This window comes from Zootoca vivipara, chromosome 13, assembly GCF_963506605.1.
Source record: "Zootoca vivipara chromosome 13, rZooViv1.1, whole genome shotgun sequence".
In the NCBI taxonomy this organism is placed as follows: Eukaryota; Metazoa; Chordata; class Lepidosauria; order Squamata; family Lacertidae; genus Zootoca; species Zootoca vivipara.
In genome coordinates, this window is record NC_083288.1 from 29,913,845 (window position 1) to 29,923,035 (window position 9,191).

General features: G+C 40.7%; 1 protein-coding gene across 1 annotated transcript; it reads left to right on the top strand.

The window, feature by feature from the left end:
* Window positions 1–2,761: 2,761 nt before the first annotated feature.
* LOC132592934 (olfactory receptor 14A16-like) lies at window positions 2,762–6,577 on the top strand. The gene is made up of 2 exons (XM_060281179.1): window positions 2,762–3,453; window positions 6,325–6,577. The coding sequence occupies exons 1-2, from the start codon at window positions 2,762–2,764 to the stop codon at window positions 6,575–6,577; spliced, it is 945 nt and encodes a 314-aa protein (XP_060137162.1).
* The last annotated feature ends 2,614 nt before the right edge of the window (window positions 6,578–9,191 follow it).

Below are 9,191 nucleotides of genomic sequence, written 5' to 3' on the forward strand. Positions count from 1 at the left end.
ACTAATGTAATTAGGAAAAACTGACTCTGTTTGTTTATCTTAGAATGTCAGGATACTGAAAGGAACGAAATCTATCCTTGCATGCATTTGGTCCAATTTATTTGCTAAGAACCATTGGTTATCACAAAAATATAGAACTACAAATAGTATTTTAGCATTTCTGGTCCACAGGACATGGGAACTTTTATATAATGCATTGAGCTTTATATGTACAGTCGTACCTCGGAAGTTGAACAGAATCCATTCCGGAAGTTTGTTCGACTTCTGAAATGTTCAGAAACCAAGGTGTAACTTCCGAATGGTTTCCGATTGCACAGGTGCACCGGAAACAATAGTGGAAGCTGCACCAGACGTTCAGCTTCCAAAAAAAGTTCAAAAATCTGGTTTTTTATTGTTTGGGAGATGGAATGTTTGGCTTCCAAGACATTTGGGATCCAAGATATGACTGTAGTGTGTTTCTCTACATCAAGAGTTTGGAACCTCTCTATTCAGCCCTCAGGAGTCTTCTTAGGCTATGTCTAATTATAAAGACACACACTCAATAGCCTTGCTCCATACAATGGCCCCACTCCTGGACACATTCTTCACTCACTTTGTTCTGAGCCCTCCTTCAGTATTTTTGCCAAGCTGGAAATGTGCCACTGATCTGTGATAATGACTTTTGCCTGTCTGTATGACAAGGGTGTGTGAAGAAGCTATGGCTTCTGTGTAACTGGAGTGCAGCCATTAAAACGTCTACATGGGGAAAGTTCTAAAGTTCTGGCATTGGCTGGTTATGTTACAAAGATAACATCAAAGTTCAAATCATTTACACTTAATGCAAATCAAGAAGGTTATATGAGGGACCAAGAATGGGGGCTACTGGTGGAAGGTCAGAAATGTAAAGGTCCATAGTTCAATGGCAGGGCATCTACTTTGCAAGTCAGGGTTCAATCCAGATCCCCAGGTATGGCTGGGAAAGACCCCTGCCTGAAATCCTGGATAGCTGTTGCCAACAAGAATATTGTGCTAGTTTGGTTTGAGTCAGTATAAGGCAGGTCTACCCATGTCCACAAATTTATCTTTGTTATCACCTGAATCCTGAACCATATTCTTGTTGTTGTTTAAAGTCTAAATGTTTGACCTTTGTGGCCAAATTCAGATATTTACTCAGAGTGAAAATCCCATTATGACAGTAGAAGCATTGCCCACTGCATCACAATTGTAACGTAATCTGTAATGAAGATGCAGAATATAAATTTCCATACATATGAAATTCCTATTCACATGCTTTCTCATTATTTCAAGGGGGAAGCATGACAGTACCACTGCACATCAAGTCATAGAACATCTCATACTAAAAATTGGAAAATGTGTGTATATGCATGCCAAGAAGAATTTAAGTCTCATGAGTTCTCTGTTATTTTAATACACCTACATGGCAACAACCTGTGTTAATTATATCAGCAGAACTACAGACCACAAAGTTATTTTTCTCCTAGTGTATGCCTCAGTGTGTTTCCACTGCTGCAATGAACTCTTGAGAATAAGTCTCTGGGAAGACAAACCATGTATATAAATGAGCCACTGTCTTATGGTGACATCTACTGTCGCCATACAAAGAATTGTTCATTGCCATGAACGGTAAGGGACACAGTACTCTAAAATGGTAGAGACGATACTGCTTCTGGAGCTGAAAGAAATCAATGAAGAAGGAAACTTGTAAGTTATTTATAGATATAACTTTAGAGAGAGTGGTTTCCTTGTGGCAGGGACACTTTGGGCAGTTAGAGTAATGCATGCAAGCAAGTAACACAGATCAAGTCTACTGTGCAAGTAATCTCAAAAGTCAGCACCATGATGAGAAAGCATGTGAATAATGAGAAAGCATGTGAATGGGAATTTCATATGTATGGAAATTCATATTCTGCACCTTCATTACAGATTACCCCTAACATAGAGACTTTCCCTGAATTGATAACGATGTAGTATTCCCATATGTCCAGAATAATCCCCCCTCTTTTGGGGGGGGAGGGGCAACATGCCATCCAGGTGGATTTTTACATTTTAATGGAAATGTCTGGGGTTTTTTGCTGGGATTGGGATTGGGCCTGTCCTCGGGCCTGGGAAGCTTGGGCCTGGGTGGTTTCTGCTCCTCAATTGCTCACAGGTTTAGGAGCCGCAGATTCTACCATTTATTGTTGCCAATTTTGTACATAGCAATTCTATCAAGCATTTTTCTCTTTTTTGTGGAAACCCTGTCATGTCAGCTGCACATTGCTTTTGGCCAGCTGAGGTGAGCAGGACTTTCTGTTGTGTGTACACATACATGTCAGTTCCCATGTCATGGCCTTGGCCATGCCTCTATGTGGCCTTTTTTATTTATTTTTATTAAACACACTCATGAGTGAAACATGCTCATCAGAGTGGAGGATTTCTTGTGGAGAACAGGCTAACAAAGCAGCACCCTGCAATCAGCAGAATTGCACCCTCCATCACTAATCCAGTAGCCACTGTTCAATCTGTAAACCCAACGAATCCGCCTAACTGGACCAAAGTCTAAATTTCTTGATTTGGGTCAGGATTCAGCCAAATCTAATGTATTAGTCTTCTAGAGTGACAATTATTGCTTTACTGTTTCCACGTGTGTAAAATTCTGTGAACAATGAGATTTTAGTGAATACAAGGATATGTTTTTGGTTTTTTTAAAGGACCTTGGCCATAATTATTTAGTTTTAATTTTCCTCCTTCCTTTTACAGGCCTTCTAAAAAGTGAAAAAAAATGTTCAATACCACCACAGTGACTGACTTTGTGCTCCTTGAATTTTCAGCGGCTTGGGAACTGCAGCTTCTGCATTTCATTATATTTCTAGTATTGTACTTGGCAAGCTTAATGGGGAACCTTCTCATAATTTCTGCAGTAGCTTCTGATCACCACTTGCACAGACCAATGTATTTCTTTATGATGAACTTGGCTATTCAGGACCTTGGACAAGTTTCAGTTATTGTTCCCAAATCCATGGCCAATTCCCTCTTAAATACTAGGCAAATTTCTTATTCTGGATGTGTAGCTCAGATCCTTTTGTTCAACTTCTTTATATCATCCAACTTCTTCCTTCTCACACTCATGGCTTATGATCGGTATGTTGCCATCTGCAATCCATTGTACTATGAGATGGTGATGAATAAGCAAGCCTACATACAAGCGGTGGCTTGTGTGTGGATCAGTGGTTTTCTCCATGCAGTGCTACACACCAGCTGCACCTTTGCAACCCCATTTTGCTCCAATGTTGTCAATCAGTTCTTCTGTGAAATTCCACAGTTACTGAAGCTTGCATGTTCAGATTTATACCTAATTGAAATTGGAGCTGTTATGCTGAGCTTTATCATTGGGCTAGGCTGTTTTACCTTCATCATTGTAACTTATGTGCAGATTTTCTATGCAGTGTTGAGAATTCCCTCTGTGCAGGGAAGGCAAAAGGCTTACTCAACTTGCATCCCCCACCTCACTGTCATCTTCACGTTATTCTTTACCGGATTCTTTGCCTACCTGCAGTCTACCTCTGTTCTAAATTTGGTATTTACTGTGGTATATTCAATGGTTCCACCCATGCTGAATCCAGTGATTTATAGTATGAGAAACAAAGAGATCAAGGCTGCCATGTCAAAGTTATTAGGTTTTAGTCAAGGTACATCATCAAGTCTTTTTTAATTGTAGGTGTTTAAGTCTTCATCTCAACAGTGATGCACAATGATTTCTAATAAATTTATTACATTTTTATCCTTCCCCCTTTTTTACTTTATTCAAAATGGACTTCAGGACAATATTCCAAGTAATGGAAAATGTCTAATTCATTATGAAACAACAAACCAACAATACAATCAAATTAAGAGGAACAAAACCATTCAACCTGTTTAAAAATACCCCAATCTAAAAATGGGTTAACCTTCCTCCCAAAAAGATACAGTATTGGTGCTTAGTTGGTGTTCCCCATCTTGGAGGGGAGGAATTCCATATGTGGGGCACCACCCCAGACAATACCCTATCTTTTGTATGCTCATGACGTTCTTTTCCTAATGATGGAACACAAAGGCAGGCTTCCTTTTGACAGTCTTAATACATGAACAGGAGGAAACCAAAGTCTTACATTTTTAAAAGTGCTTTCTCTGAAGGGTGACTAAGCCATTTTATATTACTACAGTGGAACCTCGGTTTATGAACACCTCGGTTTATGAATTTTCGGTTTATGAACACCGTGGACCCATCTGGAACGGATTAATTCATTTTCCTTTACTTTCAATGGGAAAGTTCGCTTCGGTTTATGAACGCTTCAGTTTATGAACAGACTTCCGGAACCAATTACACCCATGCTTCAGTTTATGAACGCTTCAGTTTAAGTACTCCGCGGACCCGTCTGGAACGGATTAATCCACTTTCCATTACTTTCAATGGGAAAGTTCGCTTCAGTTTATGAACGCTTCAGTTTAAGTACTCTGGAACGGATTAATCCACTTTCCATTACTTTCAATGGAAAAGTTCGCTTCAGTTTATGAACGCTTCAGTTTATGAACAGACTTCCGGAACCAATTGTGTTCATAAACCGAGGTACCACTGTATACAGAATGTATGTGATTTGATGCTTTTATGACTTTTTATATAAAAATTATAATGGTTATGTACATACATTTTTTATAACCTATGATTTTAAAATATATGGTTTTTTGGGTACACCACCTTGATCGCAAGTGATTTACAATGCCCCACATTTGCTAGCTCAGTATCTGTCAGGGACTGGACAGAGAAGGAATGGTGGAGACTGCCTCCTCAGCCTGACCCTTCCAGAGAATAAGAAGACAGTTCTGAATTACAAAAGGAGTTTGAGGAATGTTCCTTCCCCTCAAAGGAAGATGAGGGGAAATAATGGGAGAGGAGGAGGAAGAGCCAGAGCAGCTGGCTGACACATTATCATTAGAATGCATTCCAGACCCACCATCTCACAGAACCCGGAGAGCGTTAAAAGTAGGAGAGCAAAGGGCTTGAAGACAGATGGCCTTAAGCAGCAACCATAAGGGTGGTGCTGCTGTTGAGAATGAATAAGCAAGAGAGAAGGGGGTGGAGATTTACTCGGAGCAACACCATTATTCCAAGAGGCTTCATTTCTAAGCCTCTCTCTGTGAATATTGAATAGAAAGCAAATGGTAAGAAATTCATTGTCTTAACCGTTCTAGGCAAACTACCGTGGGAGTTGGATCCTCTGATGCCTGACAGTATCATATCTTTGCACATTACACTGAATGACAATGCATAGTATACTATCCCCTAATGCATTTCTAATGCAACAGCTTCACATACACCCACAGTGTATGTATTTGGGGGCAAGGGGAGGCTGGGGGGGATTTGAACTCAGTTCTTCATTCTGATACTCTACCTACTGCATTTCCAATCCAACTTTGGAAGAACTTCAAATCTGCACACTGTGAACTTCCCTCTAGTAAACATTTCTAGTAAGGCAAGCATGTTTGCATGCACACACACACACACACACACACACACAAGCTAATCTGAGAAGAAATTCATGTGGATTACTACTGTTGATAACCAACCTACAGCTTAAAAGATAAATTACATTACAGGCATGGAACTTCTTGATGGTGATGAAGATGGGACAGATTGGACCGGGTTGCAGCACTTTCTTACTGCACCATTTTCTCAATCTAATTCACTCTCTTGGAAGTGGCATTTAAGTCACCACTGAAAATATATGGATTACTGAATATCCCCCCATATTGCTAATATAGTTAGAGCTTGATATTCTGTTTTGGAATAGTCCGTCACCAAATGGGAATAAAAATAGCTCCTTCTGTCCTCTCCCAAGCAAAATATATCATGCAACTTTCTCATTCTTTTCTAATCACTGAAAACACAAAGAGATGCCGACTTTGTTTTATTGCCCCTTCTCTGCTGGAAAAATCATGGGTCATAGGGAAGGGTAGTTGGGTTCAGAAGTACCCACTTTAAGGTTTCACATGTCCTGCCTTCTGCTACTATTTATGGTCATATTCATAGCACCTCCTAAGATTTAAAACTGTTCAGTTTATGCTTTCCTGCTCTGAGGAACAGGGTAGCTGGATAGAAAAGAGAGGTGTTTGATCAAATATGAGATCTCAATATCACAAACCAGGGAGGGAAATGGGAGGAGATATTGGCTTCCCCCAAATTATCCATTTATTCCTCATAATCCTTTCTTTTTTTTTAACTTAACTACATCACTGGTAGGTTGTGGGAAGCAGCAGTGGCAAGAAGAGGTGGTGTGCTGTGTTGAGAATTCCCTCTGTGCAGGGAAGGCAAAAGGCTTACTCAACTTGCATTCCTCACCTCACTGTCATCTCCACATTATTATTTTGTGGATTCTTTGCCTACCTGAGGCCTACATCTAACACCCCTTCTGATCAGGATGTGGTATTTACTGTGGTATATTCTATGGTTCCACCCATGCTGAATCCAGTGATTTATAGTTTAAGAAACAAGGAGATCAAGGCTGCCGTATCAAAGCTATTAGGTTTTAGCCAAAACACATCTTCCAGTTTTCTTCTTTAATTGTGTTTGTACCCTCAGGTCTTTGCCGTTATCTAAGCAATGATGCACCATGATTATTACTTTTTTAATTAAAAAAAATGCATTTATTATATTTTATCCATCCCTTCCTTTTTTAAAAAAAAACAACCCCAGTAATTTAGGAGGGTATTGAGATGAATGTAAAATGACAAATACATTATGAAATAACAGATCAACCATACAATGAAATTAAGAGGAATAAAGACATTCAACCTGCTTAGAAATACCATAATCAAAAATGCCTGGGAAAATAAATAAGTTTTAACCTTGTGCTAAATAAATAAATAAATTGTATGTTGGTGCTAAGAGTACCCATTTTCAGAAGTGATTTTGTACTTCAGTCACCATCACAGATATCATACATGAATTGGAATAATAAATATATGTCAATCCATTGATTAATATGGCCAACTACTGCCCACTCTCAAATCTACCATTCTTGGGCAAGGTGATTGAGCGGGTGGTTGCGGAACAACTCCAGGCACGCCTGGAAGAAGCGGACCATTTGGATCCCTTCCAGTCGGGATTTAGGCCTCATCATGGGACTGAAACTGCCTTGGTCGCACTGGTCGATGATCTCCGGCGGGCTAGGGACAAAGGTGAGAACTGCTTCCTAGTTCTGCTGGATCTCTCAGCGGCTTTTGACACCATCGACCATAACATCCTTCTGGACCGTCTAGAGGGGTTGGGAGCTGGGGGCACTGTCATACAGTGGTTCCACTCCTTCCTCCTGGGCCGTGTTCAGAAAGTGGTGGGGTGGGATGAGTGTTCGGACCCCTGGGCTCTCACTTGTGGGGTGCCTCAGGGTTCTGTCCTCTCCCCCATGCTTTTAAACATCTACATGCAGCTGCTGGGAGAGATCATCAGGGCGTTTGGGCTGGGTGTTCATCAGTATGCAGATGATACCCAGCTCTACCTCTCTTTCAAATCAGAACCAGTGAAGGTGGTGAAGGTCCTGTGTGAGTGTCTGGAGGTGGTTGGAGGATGGATGGCGGCTAATGGATTGAGATTGAATCCTGACAAGACAGAAGTACTTTTTGTGGGGGACAGGAGGCGGGCAGGTGTGGATGACTCCCTTGTCCTGAATGGGGTAACTGTGCCCCTGAAGGACCAGGTGCGCAGCCTGGGAGTCATTTTGGACTCACAGCTGTCCGTGGAGGCACAGGTCAATTCTGTGTCCAGGTCAGCAGTTTATCAGCTCCATCTGGTACGCAGGCTGATACCCTAACTGCCTGCAGACTGTCTTGCCAGAGTGGTGCATGCTCGAGTTATCTCTTGCTTGGACTACTGTAATGCGCTCTATGTGGGGCTACCTTTGAAGGTGACCCAGAAACTACAATTAATCCAGAATGCGGCAGCTAGACTGGTGACTGGGAGCAGCCGCCGAGACCACATAACACCGGTCCTGAAAGACCTTCATTGGCTCCCAGTACGTTTCCGAGCACAATTCAAAGTGTTGGTGCTGACCTTTAAAGCCCTAAATGGCCTCGGTCCAGTATACCTGAAGGAGCGTCTACACCCCCACCGTTCTGCCCGGACACTGAGGTCCAGCGCTGAGGGCCTTCTGGCGGTTCCCTTGTTATGAGAAGCCAAGTTACAGGGAACCAGGAAGAGGGCCTTCTCGGTAGTGGCACCCTCCCACCAGAGGTCAAAGAGAACAACGATTACTAGATCTTTAGAAGACATCTTAAGGCAGCCCTGTTTAGGGAAGCTTTTAATGTCTGTATTTTCTGTATTTTAATGTTTTGTTGGAAGCCGCCCAGAGTGGCTGGGGGAAGCCAGCCAAATGGGTGGGGTATAAATAATAATAATATATTATTATTATTATTATTATTATTATTATTATTATTATTATTACATGACAACATTCACAACTTTTGAATGGACTATTTACAGACATAGACTTTGTTTGAATAAAAATGTCAATATTTGGAATGAGTTTATTCAGAATGTAAGAGGTTATTTATATAAGAATGTATGGGAGTAAATTACATTGCATTTTTGTATATATATTTTTCTTATACACATCTTTGTTCTTTACCTGTCATTTCCCCCTTTCCCCCCTCTGTATTGCATTATTTCTTGATAATTGAAATTCTTTCAAAATAATAATAATAATAATAATAATAATAATAATGATGATGCATGGTGTTTTCCCTCTAAAGATGGAGCATGAAGAACAGCTTCCTCTGACATTCTTAGTACATAGGCAAGTCCAAGCCCAAGTAACTCCTAATAGTTCTCACAGCCCCATTGATCATCAAAACAATAGTGTGAAGTAGCTGTATTGGAAAATGTGCAAGGCATGTTGTGGAAAAAGTGATTTGAACATGTTACATCTCTGAGGTCTTATGTTGGACATGTATGAAAGCTTGAACCTGCCTAGTTCATGGACAGCCACTGCAATATTTTGACATTTTAGGCTGCATGTTTTGAGGAATTAACTTTATGTGGGAGATGTCATATACTGTAATGGAATGTGAGCTTATTTGTAGACTATAGAGATAACTAGTATGATTGTGGTGGTGTACCCTTATGTAATCAGTCGATCTGAGCTGATTGCCAAGATCTGTGATTGATTTATGGGTTAGCAAGA

Bases quoted from the DNA above. Each gene is read 5' to 3' on its own strand.
- LOC132592934 (XM_060281179.1), top strand. From the start codon at position 2,762: ATGTTCAATACCACCACAGTGACTGACTTTGTGCTCCTTGAATTTTCA. The intron at 3,454-6,324 runs GCAAAAGGCTTA...TGTGCAGGGAAG, and splicing joins ATTCCCTCTGTGCAGGGAAG to GCAAAAGGCTTACTCAACTT.